Below are 27,941 nucleotides of genomic sequence, written 5' to 3'. Positions count from 1 at the left end.
GAGATTCTATGTATCTTTAACTTGAACCAATTTTTAAAATGAGCATGAACCTACACAAAACATTTACTTCAAAATAAATGTATAATTACAATTACACTTGTCGTGGTGTACAAAGAGGGTACAAGTAAAATGACAGAAGAGGGGATAGGTAGGATTTCCCATGTTATGTTGAAAATAAGTGAACGAGCTTCTGAAGCGCGCGACCTGCGTCTTCGTGCATGACACAGGGCTGAGACCGGAAGTGATCTAATTTCAGACCCGTTCCAGGAGGCCCGAATTAATCGGGGGATTTCTATGGTAAATAATGGTGTTTTTGCTTAATTTAATCTATTTTCTCCTCATTAGTCTGTTTATTAGTTACTTCGTTGTGCATATGTTTGCTTCTCGGCAGTAACTCCTTTATTGTTTTCTAAGAAATTGAGAGAACAAGCTACTGTGCTAATTTAGCTCCTCTAGTCATCTGATTCTGATGAGTAACTCACACTATTTAATTTATTCTTATTCAGTTCTTTATTATATATTATATATGCACCCATCCACATACATACATATATATAAAAATAATATAACTTTGAAATCTGCTGGGTTTAAGTGAAAACAGACCAGCAGTATTTGATGTGGCGTCATGAAATCAGTCTGAGTGAGCTTCACTTTGAATGAAAATTATTTATTTGTTCTGATATAATCTTTAAGAGTAATGTGTGGTGATCAGTCACCGCAAATATGGTCATGTGTTATGTTGGATTTGTTTTGTTTCGAAAATAAACATCCCTTGTTTCAAAAACTTGTATAAATATGTTACTCTTTAATATTTATTTCTATTTGGTAATCTTTATGAACATACTTTAAGTATGAAGGCATGTATGGAGTCTTTGTGTGGGCCATGTGTCTGTGTAATAGTAGAAAATATTTTGTGCATGTCCTGTGTTTTTCAAACCTGAGGTCATCATATGTCACAATTTCCTTCTGACTTCCAGGAAGAGATGTCAGGAGAAAGTGTGGTGAGCTCGGCTGTGCCGGCAGCTACAACACGGACCACTTCCTTTAAGGGGTCCAGTTCCAGCTCCAAATATGTGAAGCTGAATGTTGGGGGAGCGCTGTACTACACCACCATGCAGACCCTGACCAAGCAGGACACCATGCTGAAGGCCATGTTCAGTGGCCGTATGGAGGTCCTCACAGATAGTGAAGGTAAATGCAATTGCCTCTGTTGATATTTTTAAAAAGTATGGTGTGATTAACAATATGGATACAAGTTCATCTGAAGTGAACCGTTTTGTAGGGTCCAAGCCTCGCTCTGAACCTCTGTTATTTTTCCAGGCTGGATTTTGATTGACAGATGTGGGAAGCACTTTGGGACCATCCTGAACTATCTGAGGGATGGTGTTGTCCCGCTGCCCGAGAGCAGGAGGGAGACGGAGGAGTTGCTGGCAGAGGCAAAGTATTACCTGGTGCAGGGGCTGGTGGATGAGTGTCAAGCAGCATTACAGGTAGAGTACCAGCTACAACACATACACGAGTAAACACTACATGCTCAACAAATAAATTGTTCATTGAATGCTTTTTCTTTTGAATTATTCTCTAAATAAGCATTTGGTATACAAGTTTAGGTTTGGTCTTACAGTCTACAAATGTTTGCAGAACAAAGATGCTTATGAACCATTCTGTAAAGTTCCATTGGTTACATCATCTAAGGAGGAGCAGAGACTCATTGCCACTGCCAATAAGGTACAAAATGTTTCTAGCTTTTTGCGTAATGAAATCCTATTTATTTGCAAACAGCATAAAATCTTGACTTTACACATATGTCTATCTATTCTCAGCCTACAGTCAAACTGCTTTACAACAGAAGCAACAATAAATATTCATATACAAGGTAAAAATTGGCTAAATTGCTTAAAGTGTCTTGCAGATGTGAGGCTAGTGTCCCATTTTTGCTTGATCTATTGGCTCTCTTTCTTTGTAGCAACTCTGATGACAACATGTTGAAGAACATTGAGCTGTTTGACAAGCTGTCTCTGAGGTTTAACGGCCGAGTGCTCTTTATCAAGGATGTGATCGGTGATGAAATTTGTTGCTGGTCCTTTTATGGCCAGGGCAGGAAGATCGCAGAGGTGTGTTGCACGTCAATCGTCTACGCTACTGAGAAGAAGCAGACCAAGGTAAATGGCCATCTGTCGCTTATACGGTTACTTTTATTAGTTATGGATTATATCAATGATGAATTATACGGTAAGCTGCCGTATCTCTTTTCGCTTACTGTCATCTGAACCAGTGTTAAAAGCAAAATCATGCCCAAGAGAGACCCAACGTGTGCACGATAAGAGACTTTAAACTTAAGCTAATTAAACGTTATCATTCAGTTTGTTCAATATCTGTATGTATAGTGTCTAGTAATGTAATGGCAATGTACACAAGTTTCTCTTGCCTATAAAGCTTGATAGGAATTGAATCTGCTCATTTGATCCATTAAAAGTCCACTGGTAAACTGCAGAAGATTTTTTCCAGATTTTAATTGCAGCATATCCAGTGATATTATGGCATGTACAGTATACATACTGTATACTTGTATAAAAGATTTAAACATGTAAAAATGTGTCTAAACTCTGTGTTACCCACAGGATTTTGTGAGACTGGTGGGTGGACTCTCGTAATCATTTATTTAACATTTTAAAGTTAAATGCATCAATCTGGAGCACTTTGAGAGCAAAATTAAGAGGCTAGATTTATGAAGAACATTGTGCTCTTGTAAACAATTTTTTGCTCTAGTAGTAATTTAATCATGAACACATTGATTGTATAGATATGAATGGTGATGACATGGCAAAAAGTAATACCCACAAAGCATTAACAAGACAGAGTTAACGCAGTATACAAATGGTCAAAACACAAAATCGACTAGAGCGTTCAATTGAGCCAGGGCTCGACATTTAACCATTGTCATGTGCTTGTCCTCCGGACAAGTAAATTGGTCATTCACTTGTCAGAGTAAAAGAGTTTCTTGTCCGGAGAGAAAAAAATGAAATTTATGTTACATGCTCAAGTAACGTCAACGTTTATGTTGTATTTTCTGAAATTAGGACCGATGCCCAACCTAATACTTGTAGTATACCTATACAATCAAATCAATTCTCAGTACAGAAATGTAAACTGCACTGGGTAGGGGAGTTGGCTATTGTCATCTAATTATTATATGTCACGTATGGTAGTCAAATAAAGAAAAGCCTCCATCGCCATCATTTAAAGCAGCTGTGCTCACACTTCTATGGAATGAGTTCTACTTTTTCATCATGTTATTGCAGCAAGATCTGCCATGTACAATAAAAGCTATACATTATCACAATACCACAATTTTAGTAGTCGGTAGTGAAATTTGACGATTTTCAATACCAGCTTCTAAACCACAACAAATAATAAAACTAACTAATATGTTAATTATAGAAGAATGTTTTGAAATTCTTAATTATTCAAGACTAGTAAACAGTCAGTAATAAAATACAAATAAAAAACAATAAAGAAAAGAAAAAGATTAAAAATATTAGAACAAAAAAACTGTTTTTAACAGCAGTAGGCAATCAAGTATTTAAGTAAACATTCACAATGAAATGCAACATAAAATTTCTTCTGGTCTTCACTGTATGATTATAATACATTATTACTTTTTAAAACTACTAAAGTTACCCAGTCAAGAGCAGTGAGTGTTTTCTTGTTATGAATGTTTGATTATTATAATGACTCAATACACTAGACAGCAGCAGGTCTATTTATTAACTTATAAGTCTGACATTTTAATACAAATCCACTTTTTACGTTCACTTTAGACATCACTCTCTGTGTTTACATGAATACCTCACCAAGATGGGCATTTTAGCGGAGTTTTAAAATGTATTTGTCCGTTTAGGCGCATTAGCGCAAGCATTTTCATATACGCCGTCTATCAATCAAACAAGGCGCAGCTGTTACTAGATCGATGGCAAATTATAAAATTAAACACTCTGGCTTATTTTCAACAGCAAAATATAAATAGGAACTTTCTGAATATGAAAGTGACAGGCCTAGGCCAAATCTCAAATATAGCTGATTGTTTTTTGTTATTGACATTTTAATCAGAAGTCTTGTCCAGTTAGGCAAGTAAAATTCTCTTTCTCTTGCCCCTTTTTATGATTATATTTTTTAATGTTTGTTGTAGTGTACCATGTACCATGATTAATCACAATTAATTACAGAAAACTCTGCGACTATTTAGTTAATTTTATCGATTCGCAGCCCTACTAAAAATACTTTTTACAAAATGAACAAGATAAAACTATTGTAAGGCTTCGGTCAGTTTTATGAAACTCGCTTGTTTGACTCTCCCTTACAGGTTGAGTTCCCAGAGGCTCGCATCTATGAAGAGACCCTCAACATTTTGCTCTACGAGTCTCAAGATGGCCGTGGGCCTGACAATGCACTGCTGGAGGCCACAGGGGGCGCTGCAGGCCGTTCCCATCACATTGATGAGGACGAAGAGAGAGAACGTATTGAAAGGGTGCGAAGGATCCACATCAAGCGGCCTGATGACCGCACACACCACCACCAGTGACCCTCCAGTTTCTCCAATTTTCAGTGCCTTAACAACCGCCAGCACTTAAGTTACGCCCCTCTGTTTTCACACGGACGTGTCAGTTAAAAGTTAGCCAGTTTATATAGCATTGATTCTGCTACCTTAGAGAAAGGGATATTCCCAAAATAGCTAGTATTTAGGACCTCAGTAGGTCACACTGAAGTCTGGATATAGCATATAGGGCAGCATGCTCAAGCTGTGTTAGTGTGGCAAAAGTCAGGCATTGATCTTTAAAGTCTGTTGTTCACTTTTGAGGACCTTACTTAAAAGATGTGAACAAAAGTATACAACAGGAATAGTTTTACTGCATAAATTACATTCTCAGAACATTTGGCCCTATTTGCTGTTTTTAATAAATACATCAAGTTAATCGATTAAATTCAAGAATTGCAGCAAATATTATAATTGAAGTGTCAGCATTTCCCCTTTATTTAGTGTTTTTGTTATGTCCGGTTTAATGGTTCATCATTATTTACCATATTATTTCTTTGTCATATTGTTGGAGTGAAGACTGTAGGGTGGCTTGGTGCCTTAGAGGTTAATACTGTACTTTTGAGTGTTTTCATGTGTAATGTGTTTTAACCGTTTGATTTGTGTGGCTTTTGAATTTAGTTTACGCCTAGTTTATTTGCTTTTGATGATTTGTGTTAAAGTGTTGGAACCATCAGATCACAGTGCTGATAGTGACTTACTGAGATGTGTTCTGATTTGAGTTTTACAAGGTTTCATCGATCCTGTTGGTGAAGAAGTGAGAGGACTTTATTTTTGCCTTATTCTCATAACTTAATGCAGAGCCTGATTAAGAACTCCCGTGTCACAATATTTTTACACATTACAGGAGAGTGTCATACAAATATGCTTTATATGTCCATCCTTAATTTTACTATGCTTTCAAGAAAACATTTCACAAGATTCAATTAATTAATCTCAAAGGATTATCAACCTACATGCTGGATAATTGAGGTCTTGATAAATTACATATGAAATTTAGCCAGAAGGGGGCACTATAGTGTAATGGTGTCTTTGCTCATAAATGGGCACTTCAATGTGATCAAAACCCTCATTATAATGTTTCTATCCCCTATCAGTTTTAGTAAAAGTGAATAGGATTTTGATTGAAAACGATTCCACAGCACTGTTTTAAATTCTATGAAGTTAAATATGCTTCTAGGTTTTGTAAGTTATCACACGGAAAGAATGTATGTGTGTGTAATTCAGTAATTGACACCAAGTATGAGAGTGTAAGGAGAGACCTGACTGCATTTAAGAAGCTCTGGGAAGTCCTCTGCTGCAGTGTGTTGCATCACAGATTACTTGTGCTCACTAGTTTTATTAAAGGTATACTAAAAAAAAAATATGAAATCTGTATACTGTAGAGAAGTTTGTACAGACGTGCACATAAAATGTTTTACATGCAAATTATTTATACACATGTTATCACAAATAAAGATTTCTACAAATTTAGACCAAACTGCATTTGATTTGTTTTAATTGCTGTTTGTCTTTGTATAAAACAATATTATAAATATGGCTCAGCAACATGGAATGAAAAAACCAGTTAACTGTGGTTTGCATCAAGAACAGATGTCATTGCTAGAATGGTGATCTAACAACAAAACATTGCTCTGCTTTGCAGTAATTCTTTAACAAATTCAGTATTTACATAAGTCCTTTGGATATCCATATACTGAGCTCTTAGAGGTCTACAGGTTGTAGAGTTGGGGGTGGAGTAAGATATCCTCTTCCATAAGGGTTTCCCTCATGAAATATACACGAGATAGTGACCTCTTTCAAATCAGCGAGACTTGATCCGTGGAGCCACCTTTGATAATGAAAGTGTCTTCAGTGCCATTGTTTTGAAATTTTGCAGTAAAGAATTTACATATTTTTTGCTGTAAAGAAACTAATGTTATAATATAACAAATGTAATCACTTACCACCATCAGATGTCCATTTTTGCCTTTAGAAACCATATGTTCTTGTCCAGTGCTGAAGTCCACACAGCTCTCTTTGCCTGCCTGGATCTCAAACTTTATGCTGTGTAAGAATAAGATGTTAACACAGTGTGTCCAGGTGACCATCATTAAAGGTTAGACAAGAGATGAAGTCAGCTTCTTTACCTTCCCTGAACAACCTTGATGTTATTCTGCTTGTTTGCGAGCATAGCCAGTTTGGTCAATGTTTCAAACAAGTGGTCACACTGAATTACCAGGTCCCCCTTAGGTAGAGGGGAGAACAACAGTACTACATGTAAATACATACTGTGAATTTGTGTAATGTTCTACCTTTAAACAATTTGGGATGGCGTATGTAAAGACTATTGTCCTACAACCTAAAAAGAAGTGTTAAATTGATGCTTTGGTTTTTCACCTTCTGTTTTGGATTATCACAAGCAACATGAAGTATCATGATGGAGTCTCCCAGATTGCTGACAGAAACACCTAATCAAACAAACAATACAATGTGCACTCAAACTTCACTTTGCAAATAAATGAGTTGCAAATAACCCAGCATTTCAACTGATTTATTTCTTCCAAAATGACAAAAATGGAATGCTACAAAATATTAATTCATCAAAAGGAGACAACAAAAGTGCTGTAATGTGATTTTGTTGCACTGAGTGACTAGTATGCATGTCTTGTTCCCTGAGAGACCCATGTGATCACCTTTTAGAGAAACAAAGTCCACTCTCTGTTTGATCTTAGCCTCTTCTGCCAGGTACAATGTAGCCTGAGTGAGAATAAGTTGCCTTTGTCTGGGTTTAAATCCATTCCTGTCATACTTCACCACAGGAACACTGTACTGCAGAGAGAGAAGGTGTTTAGGTCATGTTATGTATGGAGAGCTCATTCTTTTCTGGTTGATTGTTAGCAGGGCATCGTGTGGTTTACCTTGATACGTTCATGTCGTATAGTCTGAAGAACCCTCATATTGATGTCTTGTTCATCTGATCAGCATGTTTGGATCGGAAAAAGTGTTTTAGAGATAAAAAAATAAAATAACTGCAAAACACTGTAATTGTAGCTTCTGTAGAATATGTTGTACTGACTGATCCTGGTGTCCACAAAAGGTGCAGGGATGCTCTGAGGATAGCTGTCCTTCTTTCCCTTAAAGATGGCACTAGTTACTACTTTTTGTTGCAGCTATGAAGAGATAACATCAACAGCAAGATAATTTGCCAATCAGTTAACATATGTAATATAAGCTAAAATAAAGGACCTTGATGACAATGATAGTGACCTGTGCTTTTTTCTGTGGTGTAATTCCACGCACGTACTTCCTCACCATCATACGAGTGTGCAGCTGACGCAGAATTGCTGAGGTCTACAAACACAACAATGTCAAGCTCTCAAAAGAATTTCCCAAACTGTAATAATCATACTTTTCTCCATGTATGCATGTATGTTCAGTGCTTTAGATTTTAGCAACAGCGAACTTGAATACCTCTGTCATGACAGGGGGAGGTGTCAGCCATGTTGTCTTGTCCAATACAGTCTTTGGTAAGTTATCTTTCAGCCTATTCAGGTAACTCTGTCGGACAAAGACCAGGTATTCTGAGTTGTCTGTCGTTTTTGCCTCACGACGGGTCATATAGCCCTTAATAAACCTGCATAGTAAAAAAAACAGGTCATAAAGGGGTATGGCACTTATCCTTTTAGGTTTACACCTGGTAAACGACACTTATTAACACAAAATTTGTAAATGTTTCTATGAAAATCTGAGTGGTGCTTGGAGCTGGCCAGCTCTGAGTGGTTTGTATGGCATTGATAGGGTGTTCTAGGTGGTTGTTAGGGCATTGCTGGCAGTTTATAACTGCCAAAAGTCAAAAGATCCCATTCTTTAGTCTCCATAATATGTGTAGGACCCCGTTTCAATCTAACCCTTAAAAAGCAATAGCACACCTCTCCTCAATAAGCCACACTATTTCAGGTATATTTTATTTATCCACAAAGAACAAACGTGAGAAATAAACGTTTGGGGCAGAGTATTCCAAAAAGTATGTATTATATATAATATATTATATGATATTATATAAAGTATAAGCAGCAATCCTAAGCAAGCATAACTAAATAGCAACTAATATTACTAACTTTTTAATGACTTTGACAGCCCAGGCTCTGCGCTCTCTCTCCTTCCGTGCCTGCACCCCCCGCCAGCAGGTCTCAATTTTTGTGGCTTAGACAAATGTTGCAATAAAAGAATTTGAAAGAAACTGAATCACAAAAAAATTGCAAATACTGCATGTATGCTCTAATTAATACACTTTTTGTGCAATATTCTAGACTGTCATTATATTCCATTATATACTTCACTTAAATGACATCATAAAAATGTTTCTTAAATAAAACCAACAAATACTGTTACTCACCAGCCTCTTTCTGTTTTCTAAACTCTCCTTTGGCTCTGTAGCCTTTGTATTTGGCCTGTATTCTTGTAGCTGTAACAGCAACAAAGGACACATGGTTGTAATGCCATGTTAAAAAGGTGTCTCTCTCTTCTGAGGTCTCTGTTGCTTACCCAGTTCATGTTTGCAGACTTCAAAAGCATCTTCTGTGGCAAAAAGTGTCCTCGCATATCGTATGAATATCTTTGTCCTTTAGAGGGTGACACGACATGTAAAATAAAGAGGGGTTCAGTTCTGAGTGATCAAACACTGATTTCTTAGTATTTTTTTATTTAATTTATTTTTTCCCCTTTTTCTCCCAATTTGGCATGCCCAATTTCCAATTTGCTTTTAAGTCCTCATGGTAGCGGAGTGATTAGCCTCAATTCCAGCTGCCTCCGCGTCTGAGACCATCAACCCGTGCATCTTATCACGTCGCTTGTTGAGCACGTAGCCACGGAGACATCCTTCACGCCATTCAGCATCCATGCCTAACTCACCACATGCCCCAACAAGAACCAACCACATTATAGTGACCAAGAGGAAGATACCCCATGTGACTCTACCCTCTCTAGCAATCGGGCCAATTTGGTTGCCTAGGAGACTCAGTGACTCAGTACGCCCAGGGATTCAAACTAGTGAATTCCAGGGGTGATAGCCAGCATCTTTACCACTGAGCTACTCAGGCCTACTGATTTCTTAGTATTTATTAACATACTGCAAGTTCACATTAAAGAGCTCTTACCTGCCCATTTTATACTCATCAGGCTGGTAGCCCAAATGCAGCACCAGTGTTTCCACCCCTTCTGAAGGTACACCTCTCCAGTGGGGCCAAGTGGCAGGGCATAGAGGTTTATACCTTAAGGAACATGGCATTACCTTAGTATTTTGATTTCATTATTTTTTTTTTCAGGAATGTTTTTCAGAAGACAACATGTCAGCCATGTGTATGTGAAGGTATTTTGAGTCAGTCTACCTCTGCAGAAAGACTTCATATCTACGTCGATATGCAAATCCAGCTCGCCTGACCCTTAAGTGCTCCATTAAGCCCAGATATTTCACCTGGTGTCTCACCAGAACTTCATCAAACTTGCCTGTGTCAGTACATACAGAAGCCACACTTAAAAATGTATACATTTAATTAATCACATAATAAAATATGTATTAGAAGAAAAAAATATTTTCTTAGCATACATATTCTTATCACAGTTTTATGCCAAAGATTCTCACCTGGCTGCTTATTATCATTAGACTTGAGGCAGCGAACATACCATGCCTGCTTAGCCGTCAGAATCTCTGTCAGCCGAAGTAAACTGTTCTTGAACTGAGTGGCCACCTGCAAATTAATTTCAGCATTCCAATTAACTAAAATAGTGTCCATTTATCTAGACCTTTGTTGAGCTGAATCACCGGAGTACATTTTGTATATTTTAGTTCCTATATTTCAAAATAGCATATAATTATACTACTCACACTACACAATTCTGCAATCTATAGTGATTTTGTATATACTGTACATACTGTGTGTTTCAATATGCTAGAGATGTGATGCACAGATCACATAAAACATGTTATACTATACAATCAGATCTTACTAGCAGAGGTACATAAAAAGTTTTCTCTAGCTTAAAGGGGTCATGACATAATGAATAAAATTGTATTTGATCTTTTAACATATAAGAGGTCATTGTACTATAAAACACACATTGCAAGTTTCAGAACTCAAAACCTCCTCACTGCAAATTGAGCATTTGTTGATACCAAAATGCCAAACCGACTCGTTCTCTACTTCCTCCACATGTAATGTCACACTGTGGTAGACATTTGCATCTGACTGCCTCCACAACAACATATCAATGCCTACTTTAACTTATCACATCCATAGCCCAGCGCAGTAGTGGTTTGCAGGGAAGCGGCAAGGAGAGAGTAGGTCAGTCAAGCGCAGAGAGCCAGTCATAACAGTGGACGTTTACTGTCAAGTCTTAAAGGAGATACAGCACCAAAACAGAGCTTTTCTGACAGAGGGTCAGAATGAGGGTGGGAAATTAACATGTTTTACAAATACAGGTATATGATTATTTTTTGTGCAAAAAAAACCTTTACTAATATTATAAGTGAATCTCTAGGGACATTTAAAATAATAAAAAGGATGGATTTAAAGGCTTTAAAGCATGTCATGACCCCTTTAAGTAAATAATTTAGTATGCTATAATTTGAATCAGTCAAGGCATATGCATATTGAATTGTGTATATTTCAGTAAAGTGTAGCATGTAGCATGCAGTACATATTGTGATATTTCTAGCGAGTCAACTCACAGTCTCAGGCCTTCTCCTGCTGTCTGCTTCAGTGGCTGGAAAGCACTGCTGTATTATCTGGTTCTTTGACTGGCGCATCACCTTTTACACACATACACATACACAAGTCCATGATATCCCTGTTTTTAGCCATTTGTAGTGGCAAAAATAAGAAAAAGCAAATTATTAAGCGATTAAAAAGTTTTTTCCTTTCATCCATTCTGTGTGCACTTACGTCTTTGATGTTTTTGTACAAAAGATCATTGTTTTTGTCGATAAAGCCTGTTAAAAAATTAGGGGAAAAATAGATCATAGACAACACCGAAATAGCTCAATATTGAGTGAATGTGAGAGCAAGTCTGACCTTTTCAAAACTGTAGTGACCTGTAGACAGGGTGTGCAGATAGGGGTTATGTTCCAAATAGCATACTGCCATGCTACTCTTACTATTGCTGCAGTATATAGTATGTATACACTACACATACTTTGCAAAATTTCTGTATGCACAGAATACCCAGATGACTATCTACCAAAAGACTCAAATTATTAACTCTTTATTTGATCAGACTGCTGAAAGTTACAAATGTATTAAACAAAACTGAATTAAAAACTACAAAATAGTTTACTTTTTACTTCCAAGATGATAACTAGACTCCACTAGCTAAATCAGACATGCAATGTAATGATGTCATTGTAGACAACAATCCTTCAGTTTTTATTGTTCATTGTGGAATACCGCCTACTGTGTTATGTACTATGTATTTCTTAATTAGTAGGCAGTATACAGTACAGTATATGCCATGCATTATTCACTCAGTATTAAGCAAGTATTCCATTTCGAACATAGCCAGGATTTTATTGTGGCATGTCTTACCCACAACACAGTAGGTCACTTCTCCTGCATAATGGAGAAGACGAAAGTCCCCTCTCTCCAGAGATTTACGTGTCTTCTTATCAGCCAACTTATGCCTTCAGTTCAGAAAAAAGTTCAAGAAATTGCTCTCAAAATAACAGAATCAAATCCTAATTAAAGGATGCCTGATTTTTGCTATAGTCCATATGTGGTCTGGTAGTGTTAAAAAGAATTTTAAAGGATCGTTCAAAAATTCTGTCATCATTTACTCACTGTCACACTGTACCAAACCCATATGACTTTCTTTCTTTCTTTCACAGATACAAAAGGAGATTGACAGAATGTAAGCCTCAGTCACCATTCACTTTCATTTTTTAGACAAAAAGATGCAATGAAAGAGAATGGTGACTGAGGCTAACATTCTGCCTAACTTCTCTTTTTGTGTTCCACTGAATAAAGAAATTCATACGCGGTTGGAACAACATGAGAGTGGATGAATGATGACATGATTTTTGTATATGGTGTACAGTCCCTTTAATTCTGAAAATCCTTACATCTTTGTTTGATTAATATTCTAGAGAGGATCTTGGCACAAATGCAGTATTTCTGTGCCTTTTTGCATGAAGCACTTTAAGTGAAACTTTCCCTTAAGATCGCCCTAAAATGTCCTTTAAATTTAATGGTGTTGCAGAACACAACCCTTAAGTTTTACTTAAAACATCATAATCCCCTACATATTTATTTTTTACATATGTATTCCCTTGAGTGTTGCATAAAGCACATTAACTGCCATTTTCCTATGTAAACCTTAAGGGTAGTAAAACTTCACCTTAAGTGTTGGGTAAGAGTTACAAGATTTCTAAAACAGGAGAAAGGGTGAAGTTTATATAACGAGTTCAGCATACCAATGCAAATGTTTCGCAATCGGAAGAGCATTTTAGACCATCTTAGCGATAATAAACAAGTGCAGGATTACTATGGGGAATCGCTATCATGATGAAAGGCAATCTAATATCACATTTAACACCTCAAATTCACCTCACTCAGCCACATCTCTACATTAGGGGCAATTGGGGCTAAGCCCCACCAGAGGTGATGCTGTTATGCAAATTGCATGGCATCATAAATGTATTTTAAGAAATAATATATTTTCTTCAACTTAAACGTGTTTTATGTCTATTATACAAGAAAAAGTATATATTATTTTGAGAAATTCTATTATTATTAAGGTATGTTGCGTAAAAGCCATTTAATTGTTCTCATTTGCTATGCTTGGTGTTAGACCTTCATTGAATTGTATGCCATTGTGTTGAGGTGTTGTGTTGTTGGTGCACTGGTTTGTATTAGATTACAATGACTGATAAATATTAGGAGCCTGCCGTTTTGATTAGTTTTGTTATGCTGTTCATTTGAGTTAGTGAGATAATATCCACAACCTTTGATGATTTGCCAATTTGTGGTTTACTTTCACGTTTACTTGAGCTTTTTGAAGTGGATGTGCAATTCTTAGTAGAGTTTTGTGCTGAGATAAATTAATTAGGGATGTTTGTGTAGCATCATGATCAGAGGTTGCACTAGAAAAAAGTCTTTATTCGTCACTCTCTGTAAAATTTCTGTCATGATCTATTTTTATCAGTCATACTTGTTTTCATTTTATAAGTACTAGGGCATTGAGGGATGTAGCATCCAGTATAATGGCACATAAATGACAGTAGATAGGCTTTTATGATTTGTTTATGGATTATAGTCCAGCCATTTCTTCCTTAAAGTATCTATGTCACATGTAACGCTTTTGAATAATGCCACCTAAGGGCTACTTTGGCCCACCCTCAAACAAAAATAGTGTTGTCGCCGTGTCGAGAAGATGCTATTTTCTTTACTGTAAAAGCAAAACCTCTTTGTTTGGACTTCCAAAGGCAGACGAATTGAAGTATCAGTGGTTAAAATGTATTTTTACCACAATTCCTCAGCAGTACAACCACAACCAATGCCGGATTTTCAAGACAGTTACCCCTACAGCAAACCTGCTTGCTAATGTTATTGTGTTTAAATAGTTTTCTAGGCCAGCTGACCAGTCAGAGCAAACTGGGCTTTTCGGAAAGGGGGGCTTTAAAGAGACAGGAGGAAAATCAGAGCGTTTTCGGCCAGAGTTTCAAAAGAGTGGGGAAAATAAATGTACAGTATGAGATAAATAATGTGTTAAAGTATGGCCCACCCAAATAATGTGTTAAACATTAAAGTATGTAAACCTATTCCAGTAGACCCCCAAAATAAAATTAAGAACCTGTAAATTAGCATAATATGGGCTCTTTAAGTGTTACACTTAAGGGAAAAACTTAAGGTGCTTTATGCAACTAGGCACAGGAACTTAATTTTAATTTGATCTAGATAAAACGTAACACAACATCACAATCTCTCTGACTCCAGTATGCTTTCAACAGGGATGTCAGTCAATAAACTGCTTAAGAGAGACAATGTAGCCAAACCAGGGGGTGAATGCTTCAGTTTCACATACAACACAGCTTAGCTGATTCTTTGAAATTAGAGGTGTGCCATGGCAAATCAGACTGCTGATAGTTTCTAGCAGTACTGAATTAATTAATGTCTACCCAAGCAATTTTAAGTTATAAACTCAATATTAACTATTAAACACTAACTCACGTTACAAAATGGGGATGATTGCCCATTTTCTCCTCAAGCTTCCTGAGAAATGTGAGATCAGTGGCGTCACCTGGTCGCAGACACTCCTCATCCTGAAATTCCAACAGCCACAATGAAGAGTAATACAGACAGAATATCTCTCATGCAAATGCTTCAATTGACATCAACCAGCAATTATCAATTTCAAAAAGTGGCAGAGAATTGAAAAGTTTAGGCTATCTGGCAATCTTTCTTTCCGATGTTTAGGTTGATGCTTGTTTGAAATTGTACTACTCATCATTCCATACCAGCACAGAAATAATTCCTCTGTGTTTCTCCTCCACCAGGTCACAGATGATTTTGTTGTTGAAGAACTGCACTGGCTCCCACTAAAACACACAGAGAAAAAATTCCCTAAGAGTAGATTTTCTAGCCTGCAATTTTAGGATATAGTGATATCTTGACAGTTGGTAATATTTTAAATGTAAATATTACCAGAAGGGTTGGAATGTCAGGAGTTGTAGTGGTGTAGTTTAACCTACCCCAATTCCTTCTGCTTCATATTCCTCTTGTTCAGCCTTAAGTGTCAACTGAATGAAGAGTTGCTGAAGCTTCTCATTACAGTAGTTTATGCAAAACTGCTCAAAGCTTAACACATACACATACATAAAGACATTATGAACATACAATTGTTTCCATCCATCCACCCACCCATCCACCCTTCCATCCATCCATTCATCATTTCATTCATTCCTTCATTCATTCGTTCATTCATTCATCTATACGATTTCTCACCAGCCCATATCTATCTATCTATATGGCACATCCAAACACATACCTGTTGACACTGAATACCTCAAAGCCATAGATGTCTAGCAATCCAATGACTGTTGTCCTGCTTGAATCCTGAACACCAAAACATGAAATATTTCCAAGGTATAGTTTCTTCATGGTAGAATTAAGTCAAAAGCAACAACTGTACTTCCATCATTGTTTAAAACAAAAGAAACCAAATGTAAATATTTATAATTGCTTTTTCCGCATTCTTGCCGTATTCTCCAGAGACTCATTGATCCTGTTGACCAGCCATGTGAAGGTACGACCATAGATGGCTTTGGCCAGGGCATCTCTCGCATAGACAGCATGATCTATAGTGAAGGGGCTCAGGACCTGGGGACCAGCGAGATAGTTATCATTGTCCTCCCTCAGGAAAGATATTTGATAAACAGAAATCTTTCAGTAATACATGAATTTGATGCATGTTCATTTAAATGCATGTTTCTGGAGATGGAAGTGTCAGTCAACAGACTTTAGTGAATTTTCCTCATTTGTCCTCAATTAGTTGCTCTTATTTTACCTCCTCTGATTTGGCTTCAATCTTCCTGTATGTGAGGACTTCATGAAGCACCTTAACATGGACCCCTAGCAGCTGAAGATCACATTAACACAAAGAGGAATGTAACAAATAAGTGTAATGGCTGTTAATGACGTAATCACTTAATAAGGTAATAAGGTAATTATGGGCAATAGAGAATAACGGCTGACCTTGGAGACCCAGCGCAGTGCTGCATTGGAGTTTAGAATAGCATAGCCCTTGTTGTCTCCATCAAAGTGCACGTTCCCCAGATGGAGAACACTAGCTATGATTCCGAAGAGGTGCTATATCATTAAAGAAAAACAATACATTTTGGGGCGAAGGCTGCAACATCTATCACAATTACACCAACACATAATTCATACATATAATATATTGTTGCACCTATCCTTACCTCAATATCATTGCCATCAATGTCAATGACCGATAATGCATTTTTAACTGTTTTCCAATCATTCTTGTCATTAATAGAGTTTACATTGGAACATTCTCCCTGTTAAGACAACAGCAGACGTGCAGTTATAGAAGCACTGGTTCTGTTTGGATTTCTCTTTGGATACTGTAATTCTCTTGATGACCAAGTCATTTTACCATCAAATACACAATTAGAAAACATACCTGCACTAGATAGCTATAATGCTTTGTGTCCTTCTCCAAACCCAGGTGTCTCAGTAGGTCCTCTTCACCTCCCTCTACCAGCTGATAGAATATATGAAAGTTTCTCTCACCATGGTTTTGGTGGACCACTCTGGACTTTTCCAAGAGATAACTGAGGATGTGGCCTCCAACAGCATCCCCCTAAGAATGAATATCAAGCGTGAATCTTCTTTAAAATGCAGCATTCTTAAAGATAGACAACAGCAAAAAGCAGAATAGATTGGATGAATTGGGTCACTTTGTTTTCAGCAGAGTCCATACCTGGCTGTCAAACTGGATGTCCATATACTTCCCAAAACGACTGGAGTTGTCATTTTTCATAGTCTTTGCATTACCAAAGGCCTAAAAGCACATTTGATGAATTCATGCATTGTGAATGCTAATATTTATTCAGATTTAGAGAAGATTATTGTTGGACTGACCTCTAGTACAGGGTTGGACATGAGCATACAGTCTCTCACAGTGTCTAGTAAGGTGGTGCTTGGGCAGCTAACTGCATAGTACTGCAAGATCTTTTTGGAGGCCTCTGTTTTGCCTGCTCCACTCTCCCCAGATATCAGAATAAAGTGGTTGTTGGCTTCCGTTAGCATGGTATGGTAGGCATTATCTGCTAATGCATAGCTGGGAAAGATGAAGGAACTTTTTAAAATATTGTCTTTTTTACAATGTTTAATTTACTGATAAGGAACTTAAAGCAACACACTTACATATGAGGAGGAAGCTCAAAGAAGTTCACCCCCATGTAGAGATCCATCTGCTTCTTGGTGTAGATGTCCAACTCCTTGTATGGGTTTACAGATATCAGCAAAGTACCTATGTAAGTCTAAAAATATCGAGATGTCTTTTGACTTGAACTTGTATGGGACATGTATGGGATTCAAACATAATGAAAGATGCTAATAAAATATTTGATAGCCTGTGCATTGAACAGTCATTTTCTTAATTCAGTATTTTTGTCTTGTTTTCGCTTATAATATCTAAATATCCAAGATTAAAACAAGATACATTTACTTTGAGAAGCAAAATTGGGTAAAATATTAAGACTTGTTTTCAGAGAATATCTCCTTGAATTTGGTTTATTTTTCTTACTCTGTTGATAAAACAAATAAAACATTTTGCATAAACTAAAGCAGAAACAATTTACCAGTGAGACTTTTCAGAGACGTTTTACTCACGTATATCAAATCCTCTGAGAAACGTTTTTTCAGATTGTCCAGGAAGGCTGTCTCACTGTTGTGGGCATCAAGAAGCACAAAATCCTGGATGCCAACTCGGTCTCTGGCAATCAGTGCTCCCTCCAAATCCAACCGACCCAGCTTAGCCTTTCCTTTCTGCCAGTCAGACAAGGACAGCACTGACAATGATTTAATGCAATTGGTTTACACTGAGGAAGTCTACAAGATAGTGTTATACAGTAAGGAAATCTGCATATGTTAGGTACAGAAATCTAGTTTTTAAATCAGCAAAACAGGCCTGAATATCAATTTCAGTCAAATCAGATTCAATTCACTGACCACTCACACATGGTAATGGACTACAAAATGGCATGTTTAAATTGGAATCTGCATTTATACTGCATTTTGGGCCATCTAGCGACTCTTTACCCTTTCATTAACAGACTTGCTATCACGTTCAGACTGAGACTGAGACTGAGAATCAGGGTCTAAGGTCCCAGATTGAGTCATGATCATCCAACCGCATAATACCCTGCTGATGTTTAACTAAGTACTTTATATTGCTGTTCTCTATTGTAGAGCCTTTTGCAATGAGATATCATCTGCAATGAGAAGAGCATGTTCCTGTCCCTCTATGAATGACAGCTTTGCTTTTGCTAAGAATCCTTTTCAAATGGTATGTTGTGACTGGATATATGCCACATACCGTTTTAGATAGCATTCAGTACACCTTAAACACAGACAGCCATATCTTCCAACTTGGCTCTGTTAGGCACCAATGAAGGCCAAGCATGTTCATATGTTTTTACTCCACTGGAGTATTCACTGATATTTGGGTTTAGTCAATGCCAAGATCAGTAATCAAGTGGGTTCAATCCATGCCAAAATATAGTCTCTTTTAGAAGAAAGCCCACAAGGGAGAAATGTGCAAATGAACAGAATTACTAAATTGCTTAAAGGTTTCAGTCTTTGCACTTCTATACATAGAAATCTTTGGTTTCTTCATGCCCTCAAGGACCCCAGGAGGATGTTTATCTCAATGTTGAGCAATTTCTTTGCAAATGCCACAATCCTCAACAAACTTAAATGAAATGTCAACCCCATATTTTTCTCTAGTTACTTCCTCAGTTCAACAATGTGTCATTGCATTCCAATAAACAAAATAGAGAAGTGTATTTCTCAATATAAGGTGTGTATATTTCTCAATCTAAGGAAGAGACTTTCGAGGCACGCACTACTCCATCCCTTAAAATGCACATTTTGGTTTAACAGAGGTCCTAACTTTTCTTTGAAAGATTGCTTGAGTTTTGCTAGCTTGTAAAATAGAGAATATTTGACTTTCAGATAGCGAATTAAAAAAAGAAACAGAAAAAGGGGTGAAAGAAAATCAAAATCTAATCTATGACCAAAAGCCCCCAAAATCTCCTCTGTTCCCCCCTTCACCCCCATAAACCTCATTAGCTCTGCAAGAGGCCAGTTTTTTGTCCTGTAAATTCCAAAGACGGTGGACAATGAAGAAGCTTTTAAAATGCAGTCTACATTCCATTACACATATTCTTTCTGCATTTCCTTTCAAAATTTATTCATTAGAAAACATTTAATGTCACAGTGAATTTCACACTGGGAAGTCCCAGGACAATAGATGAGATTTGGCCTATTTGGGCTGCTGTGGGCTGGTTGGATGTAGAGGAAAGAGGGCAAAGGAGCAGGAGACTGAGAGAGAGGGAGATATGGAGGGAAGGAGGGACAGAGGAAGGGAGGGAGGGGGGTTGCTTATATTTGTCTGATCTGTGAGCTTCTGAAATGGGGCCTTCTTGAGACAACGGGACAGACTAAATTGTGCTGTAACGGTCTATGTCCCGCTGCTCTCTGAGACACTCATTTAGCATGCCCTCGGGGCACACAATAGAGGCTTGTTCTAGACACAACAGTTATATGAACAACGTAACGAAGGGTGTGTGTGTGTGTATTTGGGGAGGGGGAAGTATTTCTCGGATGGGAGATTTTCTCCCACCTGTCCGCCAATAAAATTTTCATCCCGCTACATGCATGCACACCCCAAATTCATGAAACACCATCCACCACCACACATCACTTCAAGCTCCCCACCATTTCATGTCCTCACTAGCAACCCCAAAACATGCCCCTCCCCCTCTCCCCCTGCTTTAAGCCAAAGGGGCAGGTGAACAATATCATTGAAGATCCCCCATTTGAGATGTCAGAACCAATCACAATCTCTGCGTTATTGTGGAGACTCCCCCTCTCTAGTTTCTGTCCCCACATGGGAACAAGCTGAACTCAATGTCACATGAGTAACAATGAGTGGATGAGTAACAACAGAGTGGATGCTTATGTTTATAGTGTGACACGTTCAGTGTGATAAGAGGCATGGACATCAGCACAGGGAAAGCCTGTTCCTTTTCCCAGGAACATGCAATAAGAGACACAACTGAAAGCAGCAACATGCTACTCTCATGAGTTTGAGGGACCTATAAGATTCTCATGTGGGTGTCAAAAGTTTGGACACACCCACTTATTCTTTATTTTTTAAATGTTACCATAATTGTAAGTTATATGAAACAAAGTCACTTAAGTGTCCAAACTTTTGACAACTAATGTTCTGACCAACCTCATATAATGTCAAAGATAAAACCACAAATAATGATGGACATGTTTCTTCCACAGATATTTTCCAATAGCAATGAAATGCCATATGCATCAAACAGTCATGGAATATAATCTTGAGACACATTCACATTGTACGATTTTGGCCACGATATTTTAGGGGTCATTAAAAACTGTTCTTGTTGTTGGGCAATATTGGCAGTCATTGAACACTGTTATTTGTTCAAGTCAAGTCAAGTCATATTTATTTGTATAGTAATTATAGCAGCTTTCCAGAAAAATATTCTGTAACAGACAATTAAGCTGTAGTCTGTAATGTTTTAAAGACTTCATTGTGTGGTTTAAAAAAAAAAATTTGATAGCAGATTATGCCTTAATAAAAAAAATCACCATCATATTAATTGCCTTTGCTATGAATCATAGCTTCCGACAAAGTTCAGGAAGTTTCAGACGTACAGTGTGACTGCTTCTACGATGGCCAGATGATATCAGTCTAAGCCAGTGTTTCCCAACCACTGTACCATGTGCCGTGGAAATGATCAAATTCCACAAAATAAATAAATGCATGAAAATAATAATTTCAGAAATACGAAAATAGAAATACGCCGGTTTGAAACCATATTCGGTCACTTTTGTGATTGTGAAGAGCAATGATTAATGTGCAAAAGTGAGTGATATTTATACGCATTAAGGGTCTTTCACATGACTCACATCAACGCTGCAGAATACACTGAAGTCTATGAAGTGACTTTACACCAAAGTGATTTCACACACGTGTTTGCTTCACCAATAATGTCTTTGAGAGTACTAAGCAACAAGAAATATTTAAAAACTGTCCACATTTTTGAAGAGACATTGAATGTCTCGTAATTTCTTTTAATTAAATATTACCTTATTGTTTATGAATATCAGAGACCCCAGTTGTTGAACTCACCAAGTTCACTCACTAAATTCACCAAGAAAACGCTTGAAACTAAACATAAACAAGACATTTTATTACTTTCTGCTATCAAAGCAACTGCAAGCTTTTTTGATTACGCACAGGTTTGAGTTGACGATTGATTTTTGTTCAGTTAATTTTTTACGTGTTTTGTTCATATTTTAATCATATTTGATTTTTGTAATATTGCGTTGCTCATATTTTAGTGGCCTCCACTGTCACTGCGGGGGGAAAAAACATTAATCTGCTTCGTGCGGTGTCTGTTCATCTGTTCTCTTCATAAATAAATGTATTAATAATCTGCTATATGCTCGTCCTGTAAGTTCATGATTAAAAATAAAAATGTGAGCGAAAATAAAAGCTATTAAATGTCTTATTATCATTAAAATATGAAAATTAAAATGACGGGTAATAATAGATTATGATGGAAATTTTACGACCCTGTCCGTCATAATGATGGACGATGAGAAAGTCTAATGCACTGTATGTGACTTGTTGTTGTTTTTTGCATAGCCTAATTTCAAACATTACAAGTAAACACGCTACTCAGATGGATAGAAAACATGGACAAGTTCTTGAAAAGGAAACAGTTTGACGATGGCTAGCCTATGTGGGATAGTGGCGTGCCGTAGAATGTTTTTGTCATAAAAAGTGTGCCGTGGCAGAAAAAAGGTTGGGAAACACTGTTCTAAGCTATCAATCAGCAAAAATGGGACCAAAGTCTTGGTTATGATGTGTACTGTACAATCATTATGTATAAACAATTTGCCATTGCTTTTACCCAAGATCTCACTAGAATCCTATAGTACAGTTTGACAAGCAACAATCGTACAGTGTGCACTTGGTTTTAGTCAAAACTAGTAAAGACTGACCTATTTTAATGATTGTAATCTGTAAAGACTATAAAACAGGGTTTTTCCTGGCTCAAAATGAGGTGGAGGTGGTACCATACTGATCAAAAAAGTTTTGTTTAGTTGACAAAGTCTGGGCTTTTTTTAATGTAGTTTCAGTCAATGAAAACTGTTGACATTTTATTAATATTTTAGTAACATTTAGTCATATTGACATTTTAGTCACTGAACACTGTAAACATTTTAGCCATAAGAGTATTATTGATAAGCAATTGTCAATCTTGTAATCCAAAACGTTTTATTGTTGTTGACATTTTAGTGTTATTTTTCACATAAGATTGATCGTGTTAGAGTGCGCATCAGCCGGCGGAACTTTAAATCTCTCCCAGTCTCGACTCCCACTCAGTTTGGTTCTCTTCCGCGACTGGTTGAAGCATCTCTGACCGCACAGACAATGACAGTTTTGGAGTTTGTGCTTATTTTACATTTCACACTCCCGTATTATTTGAACTTTAATTAAGGATGAAATAAAGATATATCGCCAAGCTGTGATCTGTGTTTCTATCAGACACTCGAGCTGCAGCGCTCCTCTCATCTCGCGTGTCATCATTATAGTTTTATATGATCTTAAGTTATGTTAAATTACATCAAGCGACTATTCGACAACGGAATTATTTTATTATTATTGCCGAGATTTGTAGTTACAAATGACAATCCACCGAGTGCAACGTTTGTTAGTGTTTTCCACAAAGACACCCACCAGAGTTTTGTAGACAGCTGGAGGCAGCACGAAATTTGACGGAGACGGTCACCTAGTAATTCTCTATGCAGGAACAACCCTGTAAAAATGACTATACACACCATTTTCTAATGCTTGAAGCCAGCAGGTTGAGCTTCTTCCCACTTTTCCAAGTTTGGGCATTGGAATGTTTAATCTTTCCCTTTTTATACAAGTAAAAAATAGAGACACAACGTCACAAGCCTAGTCATCACATCTGGTGCATTAGCTTGCCTCAGTATAAAAGCTATTGTCTTTTAATTAAGAGATGGTTCTTTGGCCCAGTCTAATGTGTCAGTCACGGCTGAGTTGAGATGACCTCAACCAAATAAGAAAGGGAAGGAAGGAGAGAGGGAAGAATGGAGGTAGAAAGAGAAGTAACGATATGTTAAAGACATCCTACTCCTCTGCAGGCCTGGCCAAGAATAGGAAAGACTAGACATAATGAGCAATAGCAGCACTCTCTTAAAGTGAGCTGTGAGGCTCACTTTACATCTTAAATATCTTTCTCAGAGAGAAGACCTGAAGTTTTGACATTTTTATAGCTTATGTTCAATCAACTTGTGGTCTTGGTGATCTAGGCAAGCTGATATTGTGCTAGATAGAAGCTTTTACTTTTGTGTCCATCAGCAGTGGACATAAAAAAGCTAACAAGAAGTATAGGCACTGAAAATGTATGAGAGCACCTTAATGGCCACTTTGAATGACGCTTACACATGATCTTTTTTTTTTTTATCTTTGTATTTCATCATTTCTTTCCATTGCTATTATTTCTATGGTATTGATTTCTTTAGTGCAATATATTGTGGCTGGCAAGATGATAGCAGTCAGAGCTACAATATGCTGAGTTCAAAACATATAGCTGTGCATTCTTAATTTTATCCTTTGCCATTTTACCATGTGCTTTTGGTTCTTCCGATTTTCTATTGTTTCAGCTGTATTTGTTTTTCGCACGCACCTGTTTCTCGTTTTTCTTTTCTTTTTTCCGCTTGACTCAATCTCACGTCGCAACTGCATGCATTAATTTTCTTCACTGTGTTTTACACAGATTAATGCATCAATCTCAAATATCTGCTGATTAGGAACCACATCGATCTCAAACCCTTGCCGCCCAAGAACAATCATAACAACAACAACAAACAATTGCAGTAAGTCTGCAATCTGCTCATGTTATTTCTTCCTGCATTGCATGCCACATGTTTACTATAACTTCTTCCATCAGCAGTGAAGGATTGTGAGGGACATGTGATAAATGTAAGGAATTAGTCAGGCTGAAGGAAAAGGTTAATGAGTTAGAGACACGCATCCGAACGCTAGGGGAGGTCAGTAAGAAAGAGAAGCCGGTAGATACTGTTTCTGATTTAATTTAATTTAATTTAATTTGACCAATTGTCACACATTATACATACATTTCTGCATATACATGGTGAAATTATTTATTTTTCACATATCCCAGCTAAGCTGGGGTCAGAGTGCAGGGTCAGCCATGATACGGCGCCCCTGGAGCAGATAGGTTCAAGGGCCTTGCTCAAGGGCCCAACAGTGGTGTCTTGGTGGTGTTGGGGCTTGAACCCACGACCTTCTGATCAGTAACCCAGAGCCTTAACCGCTGAGCCACCACTGCCCCAAGAAGTCCCCTGCTGCAGACCTTCCTCACAAACCAACTGCACATGGTATACAGTGGACTCGTCCGGGTAGTACAGCGATGTATGTGTAAATGACGAATTGTCAGATCAAACAAAAGTTAAGTATGGAATACCACAGGGATCAGTTTTAGGGTTTCTGCTTTTCTACTTATACATGCTTCCCCTGGGAGATATTATCAGGAATCATGGAATAAGTTTCCACTGTTAAGCCGATGATACCCAACTTTATGTTTCTTCTAAACCCAACGAAAATTCACAATTCTCCAAATTAGCAGCGTATCAATGAAATCAAAGATATTATGGCCAGAAACTCCCTTCTACATAATTCAGACAATACAGAGGTACTAACTGTTGGACAAAAAACCTCTAAAAATAAGACGCTAAAATATAATTCGAGTCTCGATGTCACATACTGTTACGTTGCCTTCAACAGCAAAAAGAGTAAGTGTTATATTTGATACCAATCTGTCCTTTGAAAATCCAATTTCAAATGTTTGTAGAACAGCATTCTTCCACCTCAGAAATATTGCTAAGTTATGACACATGCCCTCTGTTGTTAATGCCGAAAAACATGCTCTCTGTTGTTGATGCCGAAAAACAAATTAATGCGTTCATGACCTCAAGACTAGACTATTGTAGTGCATTACTGGGAGGATGCCCATCAAGTTCAATAAATAAACTTCAATTGGTTCAAAATGCAGCTGCCAGAGTGCTGACTAGATCCAAGAAATATGATCATATTAGTCAAATTTTATCGTCATTACATTGGCTACCTCTTAAATTTTGTATGAATTAAAAAATTCTGTTAACCACATACAAAGCTTTGAATGGTCTAGCTCCGCAGTACTTAAGTGACCTTCTGACATGCTATATTTCATCACGTTCATTACGATCACAAAATTCTGGCTTGTTAATAATTCCAAGAATATCAAAATCTATAAAAGGAGGTAGATCCTTTTCATTTTTTGCTCCTAAACTATGGAATAGTCTTCCTAACACTGTTTGGGATGCAGACACACTGGCTCAGTCTAAGTCTAGGCTAAGTCAATGTGAGCCAAATGTTGTTGAGCTTTGAGGGGTGTTCGCTGTCCTTTTCTGCATATCGCAGTGCCGTTTTGTGGTCCATTCTACATAACGCGGCGGCTCATTGTTGCTTATCACGGGCCATTCACCACCAGCACGCTCGGTTCTCCCGATGGACATTCCGCCCCTGATCGGCCCACTGGGAAAATGCCCGGTATGCAAGATTACCAGTTCAGCCCTGGTCTAGACTAAAGACTCATCTATTTAGTCAGGCCTACACCTAATTTATCAATCAACTCACAATTAAGCTGCTTTAGTTAGGTCTGCCGGAACAGAAACATCAGTAACAACTTATAAATCTGTATAAAATTGAATGGCATCTACGCTGATATTATTCTATTTGTTTCCATGTCTCAACCTCGTGATTCATATCCTGAGGTTACCAGAGCCAGCCAGAGCTGATGTCGCTGAGTGATGACGACAAACTACAGCTGGTGCTAACCAGAAATTACTTCAGTCTTTTGACATCAGAGGATGAACTGATGCCAACTCCAACTGTAAGACATCGGATACTTCATATGCCACTGCCTGAACCTTGGACTTAGGATGGACCCCACCAAACCGACCTGCAGCTTGAACTGCGATGCACCTTATTAATCTCTGCCTGCATCACCTTTGTCTATTGATGAACTACACTCTTGAAATAGAATACATAGACATAATTTAACTGCCAATGAAAGCCTTCATCAGCCAACTAACAAAGGACAATGCATGTATGTGAACTTCTGCAGTAAATCCAGTATGGACTTCAAAGATGATAGTTATTAATCTTTTTTTTTTTTTTTTTATTAAACACAGGACCTTACTTAATTTACAAATTTTAAGCCATGACGTGAACTGCACATAAATAACTAATATAGGCATTCTAATCATGTTGTTTATTCAGAGGAAAAGTGGCCCCCACAGTAAGCCTGGTTTCTCTCAAGGTTATTTTTCCTCCATTAAACAACATCTTATGGAGTTTTGTGTTCCTTGCCACAGTCGCTTTCAGCTTGCTCACAGGGATTCTAAATACACAGATTTCATTATTAAATTTGTATACACAATTTACAATCATATTTAATCATACTACACAATGATCACTCCAGGACTTTATAGATATTACAGTTTCAGGTTTTTTATGCATGATTTAAAGCTGCTTTGAAATTCTGTGTGAAAAGCACAATACAAATACAAATTACTTGACATTCTGCCATGAATTCAAATTAACACACATTCTCTCTCTCTCACACACACACACACACACACACACACACACACACACACACACACACACACACACACACACACACACACACACACACACACATGTTGGTCTACCTATCATTATGAGGACTTTCCATAGACATAATGACTTTTATACTGTACAAACTATAGATTCTATCCTCTAAACCTAACACAACCCCTAAACCTAACCCTCACAGAAAACCTTCTGCATTTTTACATTTTCAATAAAACATTGTTTAGTATGATTTTTAAGCGATTTGAATTATGGGGACACTAGAAATGTCCTCATAAATCACATTTATAGCATAATACCCTTGTAATTACTAATTTGTAACTTACAAAATTGTCCTCGTAAATCACAAAAACACGCGCACACACACAAACACACACAAACACACACATACACACACACACACACACACACACACACACACACACACACACACACACACACACACACACACACATATTGTACCTGCATCTCGGTAGCTGATTGGGGCAGCTTCTGATCAAAATATGGGAACTACTTGCATCCAGACTAACTAGTACCTAAATTCACCTCAAAGTGTTTCATGTGCGTTTAGGCTCCTAAGCAAATCGTCCTATTCCAACCTGTGCCATAGAGCATCCACAAAATTCCACTCTGGATCTTGGACCTTCAGTACAATTGTCCAGACTTTGAAAACTCCTCAGAAATCCATTTCAGTGTTTCTAACAAGGCTTCACTCAGTGCAAGCAGTTCCAGCATAGGTGGTGGCTCAATAGCAGAGAGGATGCCTATCTATTATTTCTGTGCTCTTCACAGTAAT

The 27,941-nt window shown here is 37.5% G+C and overlaps 2 protein-coding genes across 2 annotated transcripts; one reads left to right on the top strand and one right to left on the bottom strand.

Annotated features, from left to right (window-relative positions):
* The first annotated feature begins 214 nt into the window (after positions 1–214).
* kctd10 (potassium channel tetramerization domain containing 10) lies at positions 215–6,067 on the top strand. The gene is made up of 7 exons (XM_052121097.1): positions 215–297; positions 978–1,191; positions 1,321–1,490; positions 1,642–1,728; positions 1,824–1,876; positions 1,967–2,162; positions 4,364–6,067. The coding sequence occupies exons 1-7, from the start codon at positions 295–297 to the stop codon at positions 4,580–4,582; spliced, it is 942 nt and encodes a 313-aa protein (XP_051977057.1). The 5' UTR covers positions 215–294; the 3' UTR covers positions 4,583–6,067.
* Positions 6,068–6,398: 331 nt separating this feature from the next.
* Positions 6,399–26,769, bottom strand: myo1ha (myosin IHa). Its single transcript, XM_052122610.1, has 32 exons — positions 26,758–26,769; positions 17,983–18,129; positions 17,515–17,630; positions 17,230–17,428; positions 17,069–17,149; positions 16,769–16,948; positions 16,545–16,643; positions 16,321–16,434; positions 16,133–16,204; positions 15,826–15,945; positions 15,614–15,681; positions 15,318–15,423; positions 15,084–15,164; positions 14,797–14,888; positions 12,157–12,251; positions 11,518–11,564; positions 11,304–11,384; positions 10,218–10,323; positions 9,964–10,081; positions 9,733–9,846; positions 9,122–9,198; positions 8,973–9,041; positions 8,695–8,779; positions 8,048–8,210; positions 7,844–7,927; positions 7,653–7,746; positions 7,495–7,550; positions 7,270–7,405; positions 6,974–7,044; positions 6,724–6,821; positions 6,541–6,640; positions 6,399–6,425 (listed from the first exon to the last, which is right to left on the bottom strand). The coding sequence occupies exons 1-32, from the start codon at positions 26,767–26,769 to the stop codon at positions 6,399–6,401; spliced, it is 3,108 nt and encodes a 1,035-aa protein (XP_051978570.1).
* Positions 26,770–27,941: the final 1,172 nt, after the last annotated feature.

Source organism: Xyrauchen texanus, chromosome 4, assembly GCF_025860055.1.
Source record: "Xyrauchen texanus isolate HMW12.3.18 chromosome 4, RBS_HiC_50CHRs, whole genome shotgun sequence".
Taxonomy (NCBI): Eukaryota; Metazoa; Chordata; class Actinopteri; order Cypriniformes; family Catostomidae; genus Xyrauchen; species Xyrauchen texanus.
Note: the sequence above shows the minus strand (reverse complement) of the source record. Positions and strands in the feature narration are given on the sequence as shown.